This window comes from Saimiri boliviensis, chromosome X (assembly GCF_048565385.1).
Source record: "Saimiri boliviensis isolate mSaiBol1 chromosome X, mSaiBol1.pri, whole genome shotgun sequence".
NCBI lineage: Eukaryota > Metazoa > Chordata > Mammalia > Primates > Cebidae > Saimiri > Saimiri boliviensis.
This window is the reverse complement of record NC_133470.1, coordinates 59,413,304-59,434,013: the sequence shown is the minus strand read 5'-3', so window position 1 is coordinate 59,434,013 and position 20,710 is coordinate 59,413,304. Positions and strand designations below refer to the sequence as shown.

General features: G+C 38.2%; 1 protein-coding gene across 3 annotated transcripts in view; it reads right to left on the bottom strand.

The window, feature by feature from the left end:
- The window catches only part of KIF4A (kinesin family member 4A), a 130,912-nt gene that overhangs the window by 64,167 nt on the left and 46,035 nt on the right, over positions 1-20,710 (bottom strand). For all 3 annotated transcript variants that reach the window (XM_003943074.4, XM_074392277.1, XM_074392278.1), the window contains 5 exons: positions 20,104-20,279; positions 14,408-14,469; positions 7,070-7,202; positions 5,277-5,335; positions 5,056-5,161 (listed from right to left, as the gene is read on the bottom strand). In XM_003943074.4, the coding sequence (XP_003943123.1) occupies positions 5,056-5,161; positions 5,277-5,335; positions 7,070-7,202; positions 14,408-14,469; positions 20,104-20,279 (536 nt within the window). The remainder of the gene's footprint in view (positions 1-5,055; positions 5,162-5,276; positions 5,336-7,069; positions 7,203-14,407; positions 14,470-20,103; positions 20,280-20,710) is intronic.

Here is a 20,710-nt window from a genome sequence, read left to right as displayed (position 1 = left end):
CTGGGAAAAAAAGAATTATTTCCAGGAAGTCATGTGATTAAGGAGGTCATGGGCGAAAGAGCTATTAGCGCAACAGCTAAGAATTTAGGGTTAGCACATGGAGTCTTTACATCAGCCCTATGAAACATTATATAGTTGTTGAAACTTAACTTTTAGTACCTTCAATGTGAAGAGTGAAGAAACCACTCTCCTCTCACTTGTTTTTTGGAGACATAGTCTTGCTCTGTCATCTAGGCTGGAGTGCAGTGGCACCATCTCAGCTCACTGCAACCTCCGCCTCCCGAGCTCAAGCGATCCTCCCACCTCAGCCTCCCAAGTAGCTAGGACCACAAGTGTGCACCACCACACCCAGCTCATTTTAAAACTTTTTTTAGACAGGGTCTCACTATGTTGTGTAGGATGATCTAATTTTATTTTATTTTTTTGTAGGGACAAGATCTCACTGTATTGCCGGGGCTCATCTCAAGCTCTTGGGCTCCAGTGATCCACCTGCCTTGGCCTCCTAAAGTGTTGGGATTACAGGTGTGAGCCACTATACCTGGCCTGAAGGGATCCTTAATAAGTGCTATCTGTAAAACATTTCCCTTATTCTTCTCAGAAACTCCCAACCAGTGAGGCTCAAAGAAAACTTAAAGGAAACTTCAGTAGTCTCACATCCTTTCTCATCATGAATTATAGTACTGGTGATTCTCCTAGTGCAGGACATACTAAATCAATCTTTAAAAGGATTTTAAAAATCTATAATGGTTACCCTTTCCTCCCTCCCATCTTTCAATTTTCAATATAAGGACTAATCAGAGGCCTATCCTAGAATATTAGGGCCTATAACACTGGCCTTTGGAGATTCTCTAGTACCTTCTAGAGAGTTAGGATCAAAAGTAGATGGGCTAATCCTTAAAGATATGTTGTTACTATGGGTTTATCTTTGGCTTTTGGCCCAGTGAAATTTTATAATACTAAGGTATAAGCTTAGGGCTATGGTGACATGTTCTGCAAGAACATGGCACAATTCTGCCTCTATAATCCTGAATGTAAATATATGACAGTAAGATTTATTTCAGTCTCACAGCCCTCTTTCTCCCGATTCTAAGACTATAACCAAGAACCTCTTAAAAATAAAATGTGACTTCATAAAGGTGATGGTTGGGGAACAAGGCCAGTGTACACTGTGTTACATTAACCAGCAATATCCTCCAAGAGGAAGTTTGTGCTTGAAGGTTGTACCATTACTGGGCATGCAAAATGCTTTTTATGGAACTGGTCTTGGAGGAGTGGATATAAACAAAAAAGATTATTTGATTTTGTGGGAACTGAAAGGACTGCTTGAATTTTCTCACAGAAAACTGCAGCAAGGAGGTTTGCTTAAATTATATTTTAAAGGAAGAAATGGTACAGTTTAGCGCTTAAAGCCCCAGGAAGAATATCTAGGAACAATGGTGGCCTTTATAATGGAAGAGGGGGTGTTCACTAGTCACTTAAAATAAAATTAGTTTTAATCCAGAATGAAGGGCACGAGCACTTACTTTTGAAACGTTTTGCTTTCACTGTAGTGAGTCTTAATAAAAGCCACGGGATACATTGTTGTGTATTTCCAAAAAAAATATATAACTGGGAGGGTCTCCAAACAACAGATGTGGAGAACTCTGATTCAGGAGTCCAGTAGGACTCCTGGATGAAAGGGCTTACTCTGCCTAACTGTGACAGTGGATGGAGGCCAGGAACTTCATCAGTTTGCGGCAATCTTTAGCACCCTCCTACTGTGTGTGAGCCAAGTGCATTTTAGTGGCAGACACAGTGATTCTAGAGTTCCTCTGAGCCAGCCACCACTAGGAACTCCCTCTAAGGGCACACCAAGCATCAGTCATATTGCCAGATTCTCACTGAGGATGCTATATCTTATTTTAATTATTTGGTTCCATGGGTTTCTTTCATCTTTCCCATGTGACTCAAAGCCCCAGAAATACGGTGGTATGAATTCTCTAAGATTGGTGTGATGGCCACGAACAATGGTGGGTGCCCTGGGTCACTATGTCTGAGCTTGTAAGTTTTTGCTCCAGTGGGCTTCTGCAGCCTAGATTATCTTAATTGTGAGGAAGCTCACACAAAGTTTTCATGTATCAGATGTTTCAGCTGTATTTGCGTGGCATTATAAATGGTGAAATTTAACCGTGTGATAGCCGTTCTCCAGCATGTACTCTATACTTCATCCACATTGAAGTTCTTACCATTTTTTAAACTTTCATACCTCTTTGCTTTTATATATATCTTTTCCTCTACATATAGTTTAGTCCCTTTTAAAAAAACTTTATTTATTTTATGTAAAAACTTTAAAATTTTTCCTTGTGGAGCAGGGCTAACTCATAGGCAATGCATCCAGACTTGGCCTGTCCCTTCCCTTTTGTCTGCATAGCAAACTCCTATTCATTTTTATGACCCAGTTTCTTCTATGATGCCTTCCTGAATTTTCTGGACTAACAGTTAATTACTCTTTGTTTTGTGATCCCTGCACTTTGCTCATATTGCTGATATAAAACAGACATGACAGAGAGTTCCCAGTTTTCCTTGACTTCAACCCTTGCCTCCTTTCCCTTTTCCCCCTATTTTGCCACCTCTTCCACCTGTGAACCTTGACAAACTGAGAAACTACAAGGCTTGTAAGAACAACTCTCAAAATAACAGTTATCAGGATAGGATTGCACCAATATATTCTGAGGAAGAAGTATAAAAAAATGAAACCATCATTCTCAGCAAACTGCCACAAGAACAGAAAACCAAATACCATATGCTATCACTCATAGGTGGGTGTTGAACAATTAGAACACGTGGACACAGGGAGGGGAGCATCACATACTGAGGTCAGTAGAGCGGGGGCTAGGGGAGGGACAGCAGGGATGGAGAGGGTGTGGGGGGATAATGAGGGGAGAAATACCAGATACAGGTAATGGTGGGATGAAGGCAGCAAACTACCTTGCCATGTATGTATCTATGCAACAATCCTGCATGATCTGCACATGTACCCCAGAACCTAAATTACAATTAAAAAAAAAAAAAAGAAACAATCTCAACCAAAGGTTTCACAGCAATTAACATAAAAAAACTGTTACCTGAGCTAAACCACAAGGACACAAACCCCTTTCTTCTCTTTACTCTATAAAACTCCAATCTTGCTTTACTTGGGAATTTACCTGGAGTTCAGGTATGCCCTGAGCGTATCAGCTAAATAATGCTTCTTCTTTTTTTTTTTTCTAAAAGCAGAATGTCTAAAGTGAGAAGCACTTTTTTTTTTTTTTTTTTTTTTTTAAGATGAAGTCTTGCTCTGTCACCCAGGCTGGAGTGCAGTGGCACAATCTCGGCTCATTGCAACCTCCACAGACGATTCTCTTGCCTCAACCTCCCAAGTACCTGGGACTACAGGTGCATGCCACCACACCTGGCTAAATTTTGTATTTTTAGTAGAGATGGGTGTTTCACCATGTTGGCTAGGCTAGTCTCAAACTCCAGACCTCAGGTGATCCACCCACCTTGGCCTCCCAAAGTGCTGGGATTACAGGCATGAGCTACTGCTCCTGGCTGAATAATGCTTTTAACCCCTATTTGAATCACTTACATCATCTCCTTTTAACAGTAATACAGCTAGTCAGATTACATAGCTAGGAAGTGGCAGAACTGGCTTTAAACCAGGGTCTGTGTGGCTCTAGAGCCCAGGCTCTCAATTACTGTACCCTGTTTGTTAGATAAATGAGCTGTCATCTTGGACTGTTCATGACAGCTTCATAGTACTCCTTATTCTAAAACACTGCCTGATAGTCTTCTGGGAGTTTACTCATTTAATTTCTTAGAGCTGGCCATCATAACGAATCCTGACAATATTGTATGGCACTTTTTAAATTTCTTCTTCAAGAATAAATCTATGTGTAGATGATTTTGTGACACACTACTGACAACTCTAGAAAACACTGGGCATGACCAGGGATGACAGTCTCACAGTTCCGGTAAAATTAAAACCTCTGCCCAAGAGTTAGGAATTACCATCAGGCACTTGCATACACATTACTGTTTCAGAATAACAAACAACACAGTGTAGATGGAACAAAACCAACCATTACCCTTAACATAGTATGTTATAGTATGAGTTAAATTTTTTTTTTTTTTTTTTTGAGACGGAGTTTCACTCGTTACCCAGGCTGGAGTGCAATGGCGCAATCTCGGCTCACCGCAACCTCCGCCTCCTGGGTTCAGGCAATTCTCCTGCCTCAGCCTCCCGAGTAGCTGGGATTACAGGCATGCGCCACCATGCCCAGCTAATTTTTGTATTTTTAGTAGAGACGGAGTTTCACCATGTTGACCGGGATGGTCTCGATCTCTTGACCTCGTGATCCACCCGCCTCGGCCTCCCAAAGTGCTGGGATTACAGGTGTGAGCCACCGCGCTCGGCCAAGTTAAATTTTTTTTAAAAAGCATGTATGCCTAAGGACAAAGAGATGGAACACCAAAACAAAAACAGATTTTTAGGGATAGTGGGATTATGAGAATTTTTCTTCTGGGAGAAACAACAAACAACCACCCTCATCCACAAAACACACCTGCCTCTACTATAAAATGGGAACTTATGGTAGAACAATCATTCAGACTTACTTATTATTGGTTATAAAAGAGACTTATGGTATTCCCTGGTTCCAAGTTATCTGTCAGAATTTAACTTTTCTACAATTGGGGTATGGTACAAGGTCTCTTTTTAAGTTAGCATACACTGTGAGGACAGCAAATCAATGACTGCTGTTCTTGCTACCTAGGCAATTTTGCACTGCTATGTTGTTGCTTCTGGTATTTGATTAGAATACTGAAATACTAATGTGCGTTGCATATGTAACCTATGAGTGTTTTGATTTAACAAACTAAATATTCAGATCATATCAAATGATCCATGACCTCTGTCCTCAAGCAGCTCACAATCTAGTTGTTTCAGCTAAAGGCACAGAGTTAGAAAGGCTTGTATCTGCCAAGAGAAACAAATGAAAGTGATATGCCTATTTATACTACCCCTACTTGGCTTACCGATAACTGGGTAATCAATTGCTGCAGGTTACAAATTATCTCTACATTTTCTTTCAATTCCTTGTCTTCCAAAGTCTCCACTAGCTTTTGAAGATTCAGTCTGCAGCTGAAAATTCAAACAAAAAGAACCCAAGGGTTATTAATATGACAAAGGCCAGAGGCTTCATGATTATATGCTAAGGTGCTATAGGTTGCTACCAAATATCTGGTAGGAAACTTACGCCGCATGCTGCCTGAGCTCTTCTAGCTTGGCGTTCATTTTTTCATTCGCTTGCTCTGTCTGCAACAAAGACCCAGGAGATCATCAGTGGCACTGCCTGACAGCCTCACATAATTATGCTCTCTCCTACTCCTATGAATTAGAAGCTAGGTAGAGAGGCTGCCTTCTTTGCTGTAACAGAGGATTTAGTGGGCTTTCGTTATTTAGTGAAAAATGTGTTTTTTAAAAAAGTCATGGAAATTAGTCCTTCAGTCAATATAAGCTACTAAAAATAGCATCCAAGCAGCTGGGTTTTATGCCTGCCATGAAACTCAGACTATGGGGTAGAGTGTGAAGCCTTAATTCCATAGGGAACTTCGCAACTGGGGGGAGAAAGCAATACTTCCTGGCATTTTAGTTCCTGCTGTTTGCAAAAAACCCCAAAAAACAAACAGAAAAACCCCACATTTACTTTAAACTTCCTCCTACACTATACTGTTCCCTAGCCCCAGCATAAGGGCATTTAAAACATAAAAGGACCTCACACTAAATTTGAGCTGAGATTTTTTTTTTTTTAAGTTACACTATCTGATGGCAGGCTAGTTTTAGCAAAAGACAGCAAGAAAAAGGGTATGGCACAAGTATGATGGTAGAGAAAGAAGAAACAGCAGAAGGCAGCTTACGTTTTAGGAAGGGTGATTGATATTTTCAGTTTTATTTCAATCACAGTTATCTGTAACATGCTGGATGCTATAACAGATTTGGAAAGAATAGTTTATATAGGACAAAAATGTTGTGCTTGTTATGAAATTCTGGCAGGATATCAAACAATAAGCCTATCAGGCAGACACTTTAACAACCTTATAAAGGTCGGACGAGTATGTGGCTAGAATAAGAAGTAGTTTCTGTTACATCAGCCTCATTCACATACATGTGAAACATGGTTTCTAGAGTTACTTCAAAGCATAAAATACAGCACTGGAGACAGAAAACTATATAAAAATCCCTTATACCCTATTTTCACCCTCTGTTAGTAATGGACAATACAATGGACGTAGGATTTAGCCTACTTGAAAGAAATCTTTAAGCAGCTTATCTTTCCTTGACTAGAGAGCACACTGATGCATGAAGGTGTATACATTACAGAGCTTCAATTATATTTTGGTGGAAACTCATTTTTGCTTCTGGCAACAGTCGTGCTATCAAAGATTGAGTTATATTTAGACTAGTAGAAAAACCTCAGTGATAGAGCCGGCATGCACTGATCCAGGAGGTTACTGACAGGCAGGTCAGAACTTGTGTAATCAGTTATCTAGTGATCCACTATTTGGAAATCAACCATATGGAAAATGAATTAAAATTAATTTCCCAGCTGTTATATCTCACCACGGCAGCTGTTAGTATGGAATATGAAATGTGACATTAGGGGAACAGAGATGGAAAAGAACTAAAATCTTGGTGAAGGAATGGTATTATGGATAGAGATTAGGTATTACGGATAGAGATTAGGCAGGTGAAAAAGGTACTTGGTTCTTTCCTTCCTGGTATTTTTAAATGAATCTATTTTAAAATGGAATTTATGTAGCTTCTTTGTGGTAGATACATAAATGTTCACTATATAATTCTTTTAACTTTTCTGTATGTTCAATTATAAGCCCATATATTTACCCCAGAGGGGCTCCCTGGAAGATATGGTAGTACAAATACATTTCTTTAAACATAAACTGTCTCTCATAAGAAGAAGTATGTTACCTATTTTGGAAACTAAACCTAGTAAATGTTCATATTGCTAGTATTTTATTCTTGGGGCCTCACCAAAATGATCCTCTCCAACATCTGGGCTGTCTGACCAGCTGCCTCGCTCAGACCACGACTTAATTTTTCATTCTCCTCTACCAGGGACTGATTCTTCTCCATCAGGGACTGTAGATTCTCTGATGGTTCCATACTAAAACAAAGTAAATAACATATTAGAAAAATATCTGACTGATAACACCTATATCAAAGGTGGATAAAAATATATATCCCATAGGCCTTTTGGATAGGTAGGGGGATTAGGTTAAAATTATACCACAAAAGTCTGGGAAAAAAGTCCAACCCAATCTGTCATCCTAGTCAGGTAGTATATTGGATGTACAAGAAACACATTTCTGAAGTACTTCAATGGTTTGGAGAAAGGTAAGATATGGTTGCAACAGGATTGACTAACCTCTACCTTGGCTCTTGGTTGGGATCTTTCTGTTTGTGTCCTGTAAGTATGAAGTGATGGCTAACTGGAGCTAAAATAAATGTTCTCTCCCTTTTCTTCCCACCCTCAATCCCTCATTAAAGATTAGGGAAGTAGAGAAGGGAGCGATATAGGAGGTAGAAGTGATGCTGCTCAGGGTCAAAATTCAACCTGATCAACATAAATCAACATAAATTTCCCATTTACTGTTAAGTTTAGGGTAATAGCATTTGAGAAGTGAAAAAGTTGAAAAGATGACCAGCGGCCACTAAGAAAACATTTCACAACTCTTCATAAATAAGAGTTCCCTTCTAAATGCTTGCTTTGCTTCAAACTTCTGACCCATAGCCTCTTGTTCATTTGTCTATCAATTTAAAATTGCTTGGAGTGAGTAACGACAACAATGGTGTCCATTTCAAATATGAGGGGAAGGGAGGGTCAGAAATAGCATGAAGGAATACATATAGATAAGAACCTTTGGAATGTACACATATCACTTGGCATCAGTTCAAGACTAGTAAAGCAGACTGATAAGAAGGAGGGCTGTTTTTGTTTTAATCCACTGGGATGAAATGTTCAAAAGACTGGAAAACTGGACTGGTTAAAAAAAGATCAGAAGAAATATGAAGATTTGATCGGAAGAAGACTGAGGGTAAAAATGAATAGTTGTCAACACTATGATAAAGAGAAAACTAAAGGACAGGGAACAGCTGTTCTCAATCTCAATAAAGGACAGAAAAGAACTTCAGGAATAGAGTAGATGCCCTCTCACCCATCTTAAGACCTCCATCAATTTTTATAAAGGATCTTAGACTGCACTTTATCAAAAGTTAATAGCAAGGCCATACAATAAGGTTTCATATTGCACTTACTACGGGTAATATGAAAGTTGAGAATTTACTAAGACTGCTATGAAGGAATATTCAATTAAAATGCAGATTATAAAAATAAACTGTTAGTAAATTTAAGTGTTATTTCCTTATTTCTTTATTAAACTGAAAACTTCCATGCGTCATTCACGTAAACTGACAAGCTTCAAAGTAATGATACTTTTAACTCAATAGTTTTTTATTTCCCTAAAAAATTTCCAGGGTTTCTCTAAATGGGAAAACCTTATTTAAGTTTAATTGTTGATTTTTCCAAGGAAAATTTAGCACTTAGATGTAGGTTCTTCATTGCAATTTGTGGCAAATGCTTGAATATTTAAATACTACTATAATTAATAATATTAACACTTTTATGGCATTATGGGCTAGGCTCTATTCTAAATACTTTACATACATTAAATTTTTAAAAATTCTCCCAACAGCTCCTATGAGGTAAGTTCTACAGTTATCCCCATTTTACAACTGGGGAAACGGAGGCACAAATAAGTAAATAACCTATAGCCACACAGCTGGTGGGTAATATGAAGCAAAGATTTGAGCTCAGCAGTCTCGTTTCAGAGTCCATGCTCTTAATTACTATGCTGACTGCAGAGATAGGTACTATAAGAATGCAGAGAATCCTGGATATAAAAGCTCTCACAGGTCGGGCACGGTGGCTCAAGCCTGTAATCCCAGCACTTTGGGAGGCCGAGGGGGTGGATCACGAGGTCAAGAGATCGAGACCATCCTGGTCAACATGGTGAAACCCTGTCTCTACTAAAAATACAAAAAATTAGCTGGGCATGGTGGCGCGTGCCTGTAATCCCAGCTACTCAGGAGGCTGAGGCAGGAGAATTGCCTGAACCCAGGAGGCGGAGGTTGCGATGAGCCAAGATCGCGCCATTGCACTCCAGCCTGGGTAACAAGAGTGAAACTCTGTCTCCAAAAACAAAAACAAAAACAAAAACAAAAACAAAAACAAAACAAAACAAAACAAAACAAAAAAGCTCTCACAGTAATAGGGAAAAAAAAGAGTTCTTGGCAAGATTATAGATATAGGACCACATGATATAGGACAGCCATGTAATGGGGAAAATTTTTTAAAGTAAAGCAAAAACAGTACTAGGGCCAGGCAAAGATCAGACTGAAAAAGAAAATATAACAGAAAACCAATATTTTCACATGCTACGAAATTGCCAAGGCTAGGAATTCAAGTAAGCTGAGCATGTGGAAATTGACAAACACGCACAGAAAATAAATATAAAACCTTCAATGACATGTTAAAAAACAAAAGAACATAATCTAAAAAGTGAAAATATTCATATAAGTAAAATATACTTTTTGTTAACAAACTTTATAAAATGTCTTTAAAAATACAAATACATTTTTGTGAAACAAAGGAGCATCTTTATTTCTCTGTAAAACATCGAACAATTAAGTTTAATTGTTTGATTCATCAACTGTTTCTTAGAATCCATTACTTTTGCAGCTGAAACTATTTCCTTTATATTTCCTGTATATTATAGACAATCAGAAGTCTGGATTTTTTTTTGTGCTAAATTGAAAGGAAAGGAAGATGGGTCAATTGCTTCTAAATGAGTATGGTGAGAATAAAATGTAATCAGGAAACCCAGACTAAATTATCTACAGGGGGAAAATTATGAAGAAAGAGGTAGTCATCTCTGTTTGATGAAATTATACCAACTTTAAGTTTTATTCTCCATACTTCTCTAAATGTTCTACTAGAAGCAATGAACCACTTTTATAATCAGAAAAAATGAATAATTGAAAACAAAAATATTGAAAGTAGGCTCACTTCATATATAAGAATAAATACCAAATGCAAAAATGAAGTGTAAAAAATAAAACGACATTATTACCGGAAGAAAACATGGGTGAATTCCTCTTTAAACCTTGCTGTAGGGAAACCTTTCTAACTATGAATCCAGAAGCATGGAGAGAATATAAACAGAATAGCCACTTTGGAAAACAGTCTGGCAGTTTCTTAAAAAGTTAAACATATGACCCAACAACTCTATTCCCAGACATTTACCCCATGAAAACACATGTCCATATAAAAACTTGCAAGTGACTGCAGCAGCAGTATTCATAATAGGCAAAAAGTGGAAACAACCCAAACCTCCATCAACTTGCAAATGGATGGACAAATACGGTCTATCTAGGCAAAGGAGTACTATTCCACCAAAGAAGGGAAGCGCTAACACATACTATAACATGGATGAACCACAAAACATAAGTGAAAGAAGCCACACACACAAAAAGATTACAACCTCAATGATTCCAGGTACATGAAATGTCTGTAATAGGCAAATCTATAAAGACAGAAAAGAGATTAGTGGTTGCCTTGGGCTGGAAGTGGGAATGAGAGTGATGGCAAATGGGCATGAGAGAACCTTTTGGGGTGATGGACATGTTCTAAAACTGAACTGTGGTGACAATTGTACAACTCTGTAAATTTACTAAAAATCACTGAATGGTACACATAAAATGACTGACTTTTATGGCATGTAAAATTTTAGCTCAAGAAAGCTGCTGAAAAAATCCAGAGGCAATAAAAAATTCGTAAGCTTTACTACATAAAAATTAAATTTTTTTTTGTATGACAAAAAACTATAAATAAAGTAAAAGACAACTGACAAACTGGGAGAAATTATTTGTAACATACACTACAGACTAACTTCAGGAATATATAAAGAACTGTCAAAAATGAGGACCAAACTTAGGGTTGCTATTATAAAAAGATACATTGGTGAGGATGTGGACAAATTGGAACTTTTGTGCATGGCTTACGGAGATGTAAAATGGTACAGCTACTATGGAAAACAGTATGGTGGTTTGATTTAAAAATTAAAAACAGAACTACCATAATTCTAGGTATATACCCAAAGGAATTGAAAGCAGGGATATCAGGTACTTGTACACCTATGGTTTTTTTGTTGCTAGTTTTGTGTGTGTGTGTGTGTGTGTGTGTGTGTGCGTGTGTGTGTGTGTGTGTGTGTGTGTGTGCTTTGAGACAGGGTCTCATTCTGTTGCCTGTGCTACAGTGAGTGGCATGATCACAGCTCACTGTAGGCTCAAAGTCCCTGGGCTCAGGTGATCCTCCCACCTTAGCATCCCAAGTAGCTGTGACTACAGGTGCACACCACCACATGTTGCTAATTTTGTATTTTTCGTAGAGACAGAGTTTCACCATGTTGCCCAGGTTGGTCTCAAACTCCTGGGCTCAAGCAATCTGCCCACCTTCACTTCCCAAAGTGCTAGGATTACAGGCATGAGCCACTACACCTGGCCCGTGTGTTTTGTTTGTTTTTAAGAGACGGAATACTGCTATGTTGCACAGGCTGAAGTGCAGTGGCTATTCACAGGTGCTATCTCAGCATACTACAGACTTAAACTGCTAGGTTCAAGCAATCATCCTGCCTCATCCTACTGAGTAGCTGGGACTTTGGCATGCACCACCACAGCCAGCTGTACACCCACACCTATGCTTATGGCAGCGTCATTCACAATAGCCAAAAGATGGAAGCAGCCCGAGTGTCCATCAATGAATGAATGGATACACAAAATATGGTGTGTGTGTGTATGTATACACAATATTATTCAATCTTAAAATCAAAGGAAATTGTGACACATGCTACAACATGGATGAACCTTGAAGACATGCTAAGTGAAACAAGCCAGTCACAAAAGGACAAATACTGTATAATTCCATTCATATGAGGTACCTAGAGTAGCCAAATTCATAGACTGAAAGTAGAATGGTGGTTGCCAGAGGCTGAAGGGAGAGGAAATGAGGGGTTACTGTTTAGTGGGTATAGAGTTTAAGTTTTGTAAGATGAAAATAAGTTTTGGAGGTAGATGGTGGTGATGGCTACACAACATTGTTAATGAACTTAAAGCCACTGAATTGTACACTTAAAATAATTAAAATGGTAAATTTTATGTTATGTATATTTTATCACTATTTATTTTTAAAAAGAGGCCAAAGGACCAAAAAACCCAATAGAAAAATAAGAAAAGACATGGACAATTCACCAGCAAACAGAAAAAAAGTGGCCCTGAAACATATGAAAAAATGCTCAAACTCACTCATAATTCAAGAAATGCAAAGTAAAACAACACTGAGATTGCATTTCTCACCTATCAGACTGCCAAAATTTGAAAAAGTATGACAATACATTCCATTGGTGAGGCTGTGGGGAAACAGGCTTTCTCATACACTGCTGGTAGAAATGCAAACTGGTACATCTCTTCTGAAGGCAAGTCTGGCAATACCTTATAAAGGTACGAATGTACTTATCTTTTGTCCCAGCAATCCCACTTCTAGAAATCTACCCTTAAGATAAACCTCTGACAATACAAAAATATATACAAAGAGATTATTCACTGTAGCATGTTTGTAATTGCAAAACATTGGAAATAACCTAAATGTGCATACATAGGAAAGGGGTTCAATTGATATGTATGGCACATGTACACAATAAAAGTACTATGCAGCTGCAAAAGAGAATGAAGACTTCTCTGAACTGGTAAGAAATGATTTCCAGGAAATACTGAATAATGCAAAGCCACAAAGAATATACAATCATTACATACAGTACGCTATCATTCATATGAGAAAACAAGGTGATACAATAAAATACAGAGGTATCTACTCATTTTTACAAAAGAAATACAAGAAGGCTAAACCAAAAATTAAAGAGATGGGTTAAATACAGGGGGAGGGAGAATAATGGTAGAAAAGAGTTCGAAATAAGGGTGGGAAATAGGAATGGGAACAGAGTTGCAGGGATGGAGAGGGAATGACATTTACCTCACTGAGTATATTCTTTTTGAAAAAAATTGTGGTACATGTGTGCATTAAGTAGCTTCTCATCACCTACTCCCACTCCCCCCAAACTTCCTATCCTTCCTAGTTGCCAGTGTCTATTGTTCCACACTGTAGGTCCATGTGTACATATTATTTAGCTCCCACTGATAAGTGAGAACATCCAGTATTTAGCTTTCTGTTTCTAAGTTGTCACAATGTATATTATTCAGGTGATGGTTACACTAAATGCCCAGACTTCACCACTACACAACATATCCATATAACAAAATTGCACTTGTATCCCATAAATTTATATAAACACAAATTTAAAAAACCATGGCAAACATAATAAACATAAAACTTACCATCTTAATCATTTTTAAGTATGCTGTTTGCTAGTGTTAAGTATATTCACATTGCTTGCTGTGAAACAGATCTCCAGATTTTTTTCATCTTGCAAAATAAAATTCTATACCCATTAAACAATTCCCCTTTTCCACTTACCCCTCAGTCCCCAGTAACCACCATTCTACTTTCCGTTTCTATGAATTTGACTATTTTAGATACCTCACATAAGTGGAATCACACAGTATTTGTCTTTTTGTTACTGGCTTACTTCATTAAGCATATCTTCAATGTCCACCCATATTGTAGCAAATGACAGGATGCTCTTCCTTTTTAAGGCTGAATAATATTCTGTTGCATGTATATACCACATTTTGTCTATCAAGTCATCTGTTGACAAACATTTGGGTTACTTCTACCTCTTAACCTTTGTGAATAATGCCACTATGAACATGGTCGTGAAGATATCTCTTTGAGACCTTGCCTTCAATTATTTTGGATATATACACAGAAGTGGGATTGCTGGATCATATGGTAAGTCTAGTTTTAATTTTTTCAGGAACCTCCATGTTGTTTTCCATAGTGGTTACATCATTTTACAATCCCACCAACAGTGTACAAGGGTTTCAGTTTCTCCACATCTTCACATCCTTGCCAACACCTGTTATTTTCTGTTATTTATCTATCCACTTATAGTAGCCCCCATAATGGGTGTGAGGTAATATCTCACTGGAGTTTTAATTTGCATTCCTCTGCTCTGAGTATATCTTTTTGTATAACTCTGATTCTTAGATGCATTATGTCTCACATACCTAAAATGTAACCAAACAAAAGTAACCAAGATGTAGGGGGATACACAATTAAAATTTATCTATGACTCTTACTTTATAGATCCAGGCAGGGTACCTCCATGGGCTTGTAGCAACAAGACCTGTAGCTGTTGTACCTGGGGGAAGCAAAGAAAAATAATCAACTAGTTATTAACCAAATGTTACTTACCCCTTGGCAGTAAAATTACCACAATTAGCAATAGAGTAATTTTACCAAATGCCTATGAAATCTAAGGCAGATTGTATATCTTAGATACTACCAAAGGCATCATACATAGTTGATGATTCAATGATAACAGGAGAATCAGCATTACACGAACTATTACATAGAAAATGAGTTGTCCATTTTATCTACCTCTATCTATTTTTTTTTCTTTTTTTTGTATTTTTTGGTAGAGATGGGGTTTCACCATGTTGACCAGGATGGTCTTGAATTCCTGACCTCAAGTGATCTGCCCACCTCAGCCTCCCAAAGTGCTGGGCTTACAGGCATAAGCCACCACTCCTGGCCTCGAACATCTATTTTTCAAAATCAGTCTCAGCACTGGGCTAGACAATGTACAGACATATAAAAATAAAATATGATCCCTACTCTCAAGTTTATAATCTAGTTAAGAAAGATAAGCCTAAAGTCTAAAATAGTAGGAAATAATACAAAACAGAATAAGCAAATCAACAAAAACCTAAATAGTCAAAGGGAGGCTTCATGGAGATGGATCTTTTTTTTTTTTTTTTTTTTTGGAAAAGGAGTTTCGCTCTTGTTACCCAGGCTGGAGTGCAATGGTGCGATCTCGGCTCACCGCAACCTCCGCCTCCTGGGTTCAGGCAATTCTCCTGCCTCAGCCTCCCGAGTAGCTGGGATTACAGGCACGCCCCACCATGCCCAGCTAATTTTTTGTAGTTTTAGTAGAGACGGGGTTTCACCATGTTGACCAAGATGGTCTCGATCTCTTGACCTCGTGATCCACCCGTCTCGGCCTCCCAAAGTGCTGGGATTACAGGCGTGAGCCACCGCGCCCAGCCAGAGATGGATCTTAAACCAGAGCACATGTATAAGCATCCTTTCCCATTTCCTCCTATGACACAAGGGGAGTTGATTTGCCTCACAAGACTGGTCTTGCATGTGCTTTGGATTTCCACTCTTCTTGCAATCTTATGAATCTTACTCTGTTATCCCTTTTCTCTTCTATATTTTCAATTTCTCCCTTTCTATAAGATCCTTCCTATTAAGATTAAAACATGTTCAAGTCTCTCCCAACTTAAACAAAAGCATCCTCCCAACCCCACTTACTATCGCTCTTGGTCTATTTCTCTTTTTTCACAAACTTTGAGAGAATAATACACCAATCGCCTTCATTTCCTTTTGCTTGCCATTCACTTGCTCCTCGACTTAACTCCAATATGACTGCCTACATCATTCCAATGAAATAACTTGCCCAAGTTACAAAAGAGCTCCATGTCACCCAAATCCAATGGGCATTTTTCAGTATTCATTTTACTTGACTGATTGTTTGGTAGCATTTGGCTTACCAGACACATTTTCCTGGTTTTCCTTCTATTCTTCTAACTGATCTTCTAAGTCTCTTTCTTCGTTCATCTTTGCTCCACTTGTCCTTTTAATGGTAAAGTCCCCCAAAGCTCAGTGAGAGTTTTCTTACTTACATTTTCCTCTGAATGTATCATCTCTGCCTATGTTTTCTATTACCTGAAACTGGTGACTTCCAAATTTACCTCAAGCACCGATCTTTCTGAGCTTTAGACTTTTATATTCAACTATCTACCTGGTATTTCCACTTAGTTGTCTGCTATCCCCAAACCTGGTCCTTTTCCAGTGCACCCCAAGTGAGTGAATATCCAATTCCACATGCCAGAAATCTGGGCATCATTCTTTTATCTAATTCATTGGTTACCTCTTTCTATCACCACTGCCAACACTCAAAGTCCAAGCCATCATTATCTCTTGCTTGGACTACTGCAGTACCTTTTTAAATGGTCTCCATGAATCTACTCTTGCTCTACTATAATCCATTTCTATATAGCAGCCAGGCCATTGTTTAAAAATGCAAACTATCAATGTTACTACCTGGCTTATAATCATTTTTAACATTGTCCATGAGTCCTGGATCAGGCCTCTGCTTTCCCTTTGAGTTTTTCAAATACACTATACTCCTGTTCTATCTCAGACCCTTCCAGCACTTGCTATATTCCAAGTACTGTTCTAAGCACTTTACATATATTAACTCATTTAACTCTCACGAAAACCCTAAGAAGGTATTATTATTATTATTTCTACTGTACAGATAGGGATACCAAGGCACAGAGAACTTGCCCAAGGTACATAGCTAGTGAGTTATAGAGCTAAGATTTGAACATGGGCAGGCTAGCTGCAGTGTCAGTGCTCCTGGCCACTATACAGCTGTCCCTCTGTATATGCAGGGGATTGGTTCCAAGGCCCCGTGCACATATAAAAATGTACATGCATAGTTCAGTCCTGCAGTCAGCCCTGCAGAATCCACACATATGAAAAGTCTACATGTGGATTTCTCATCCTGCAAATACTGTATTTTTGATCTGTGTTTGGTTGGACCCACACAGTTTAAACTACTATGGTTCAAGAATCAACTGCACTTGCTACCTATGTTTCTTCTCTCTAGAACTCTCTTCTTTCTTTTGCACAGTTATTTCGTACTCAATCCCTCAGCTCAGCTCAAATGTTACCTTAGGGAAGTCTTCCCAGAATAGATATACAGTCGGCCCTCCATATCTGTGGGATCTACATCTGCACATTCAACCAACTATGGGTCAAAAATATTAAAAATAAAAAAATACAAATTTAAAAAATACTGTATAACAACTATTTACATAACATTTGCATTGTATTAGGTATTATAAGCAATCCAAGATGATTCAAAGTATACAAGAAGATACACATAGGTTATAAGCAAATACTATGCCATTTAATCCAAGGATCTTGAGCATCCATGGTCTGGTATCTGTGGGGGGGTCCTGGAACCAATCCTTGGAGATACAGAGGGATAACTATAATAGAAGACCCTGTTTCATACTTTCATAGCACACTATAGCACATTATCCCAGTTTATAATGATATATTATGATTATGTGTGATTATATATTTAGTGTTTGTCTCTCATGCTAGGCAACAAGTTCCATGAAGGCAGAAACTATGTCTGCTTTGCTCAGTACTGTATCCCAAAACAGTACCTCACACATAATAGTGTTCAATAAATATTTATTGTTGAAATGAATAAGCAAAAAATGATTAGGAAGAAAGGCATTTTTTTGTAATAGGAATAAACATGAAAGCAAATAAGGGGCCAGAAGCAGTATATTTTATTCTTCAAATGATACCATGGACAGGTAAATTACTTATGTTCTCTACAGTGAACCCTAGGAGGAAAGGAGATAAAGAAGACCGAAGGAAGCAAAGAGATTAACTAAATAGCAGTTATCATTGAGGAGAAAGTCCAGACAGGGAGAGACTGGACATTTGAAAACACTAGATTTCCAGTGGGAAGAGTACTAGACGTTGGAAGGCAAGAAAACTTGACCCTTCCAAGCCTGTATCAATCCATTTGCCTGCCTTCTCAGCTCCTCTACCAGGGCTACCAAACTGTTGCACAACCAGTCATATTGATACCACCAATTCATGCTCCTAGCCAGGTACCTCTTCCATTTTTGGTAACAATGATTTCAAGCCTTGTGTGATTTCTTTAAGCCCTCTACCCTATTATCTGACTGCTTACTCTTAGAAGATGACTTTGTCTCATACTTCACTGGGAAGATAAAGGCCATCAGGCTAAAAATCCCTCAATTTCCCTTCTCCTGCCTCTAAAGTAGTGTCACTGTATTCTTCCTATCCTAACCTCTTTTATTCTAGTCTTGGGGGCAGGTATCTCCTCTATTGTCAAAAGCAAATCCCTCTTTAACTTTTATTTTAGGTCCAGGGGTACATGTGCAGGTTTGTTATATAGGTAAATTTGTGTCATATAGAATTGGTATACAGATTATTTTGCCACCCAGGTACTAAGCATAGTGCCCAGTGGCTGATGTTTCCCTCTTTGTGTGTATGTGGTCTCATTATTTAGCTCCCACTTGTAAGTGAGAACATGAGGTATTTGGTATCCTGTGTTAGCTTGCCAAGAATAATGGTCTCCAGCTCCATCCATGTTGCTGCAAAGGACATGATTTTGTTCTTTTTTGTAGCTGCATAGTATTCCATGCGAATCCCTTTTTGTTTGTATTTAGGATCTCAACTACTTAGAGACAGCCTTTTTTCAACTAATCCCTATTCTAAGGTTTGGTCTCTCCCAACTGGTTCTTCCATTTGTTTAAGTCTCTTCCATATTTTAAAAACATAAACCTATATCCCTTGACCCTTGACTACTTGGCTATTGCCTTTTCTCACCTTGTCTTCTTGAAAGAACTTATCAGCTTCCTCTACTTCCTTATCTACATTTATCTATTTATCCTGCAGCATCTTGCTTTTATCTTTCCCCTGCTCTTCTCACTGAGGTCACCAATAGCCTCCTTGTTGATAAAAATCAGTGGACACTTTTCAATCTTTATCTCACTCTACACTTTCTATAGATTTATACTTTTGACAACCCTCCTTGAAATGTTCTTCCCTTGGCTTCCACGACACCACTGGTTTTCTTTCTACCTGTCTACTCCTTATTAGTTTCTCTTGTTGTCTTCTCTTCTTTCTCTATTCCTTAAGTGCTGGTATTCCCTAGGATTCTGTCTTTGGCCTTTTTCTCTTCTTCATTTGCTTGTTCTGCAATTATTTAACGTGCTTTTAATGTGCCCGGCCCTCTGATCTCATCCACTCTATAACTTCAGATACCATCTAAATACTGGTGACTCTCAAATCTAAACCTTCAGCTGAGACCTCTCTACATTAAACCTGTAGAGCAAACTATGTTTAAACATTTCTATTTACATATCCCCTAAGCCCCTCAAATTCAAAATGCCCAAAACTGAACTCATCATTTCCATTTTCCTACCTGATCCCATTTTTCCTCCTATATTCTCTGGCTCAGTGATTAGCACTACTATTTACTCAGTTGTCCAAGCAAGAGAAACCAACCTTGACTCTCCGCACCCACCCTTCTTTTCCTACATCAAATTTGTTACCATGTAAGCCCTATACATTCTACCTCCTTCATGTTTTTTTTTCTCTAATTTGTCCCCTTCTCTTCATTTCTACTGCTATTCTCTTTAGTTCAAGCCAGAGTTCTCACTTGGGTTATTATAACAGCCTGACTTATTTTCCTCCTTATAGCCACGGCCACCTCTAATCTGTTTTCTCTATACTTGCTAGAGTGATCTCCCCAAAACACACATTTCATCATATGAAATGTGTTTCACATATTTCACATATCACAGTTCACCCTCCCTACTTAAAACTCTTCAATGGTTCTTCACAGCTTTCAGGTTGAATTTCAAATTCTTTAACAAGTCATATAAGGAACTTCAGGATTTGGCCCCTGTCTACACCTCTCATCTCATCTCTCAGTGCTCATTTCCTCTTTATCAGTGAACTCTCCAATGCTACCCCCAATCTTAAATGGACAGCAAACATGTTAATAGGAGTTATTTTCAGAGGTCCCCAAACTAGCATAATGCCTAACCAACATCTCTAAACTTCTGATAGAAACTGAGAAACAGAAACTCTATCATTCCTCTCACATACTTATAATTTTTCCCATCAAATTTTAAGTCCCTTATACCTGTTGCTTTAGATGATTAAGTTCAGCTGTCTGGGGATCAATATTAACAATAGGTTTGTTCTTGATTTTTCTTGCTCTGTCAGCATAGCGAAGGGTGTTTAATGTTTCTTCTAGATTGGAGTCAGCAGGACTCACACAGGCTATCATAAGAGTATGACTATTACCTCCCAGAGAATCTGAAAAAGAACAACAAAGAATAGCGAAAGGAAATGAAATCAAATAAGTAGGATATAAGCAAAGCCATCCATTCGGGTTGGTGACTTAAAATTCAGAGCTATAAGAAAAAGTTCTTAGTGTTTTTATATTGAAACTATATGATATGTATAGATATCTAAGATTTCTGATGTGATATAAATTTAAATCCTATTGCATGTGTCCACATTCTCAAGAGACTATGATTTCAGCAGTTAATCAGGTTAAAACAACTGGGGCCTGGCTTAAGTAAGTTAGGAGCCACTAGTGGAATTAAACATTCTTAGGATGCCCCCTCTAGGTGGATTTTAACTCTCCAGGGAGTTCTGTTTAGCAGCACTAATAATTAAAGAAACAGTAACCAAATTCATTTTCAGGTACAAAATACAAAGTACAGTTGGTGCACTACAGATTT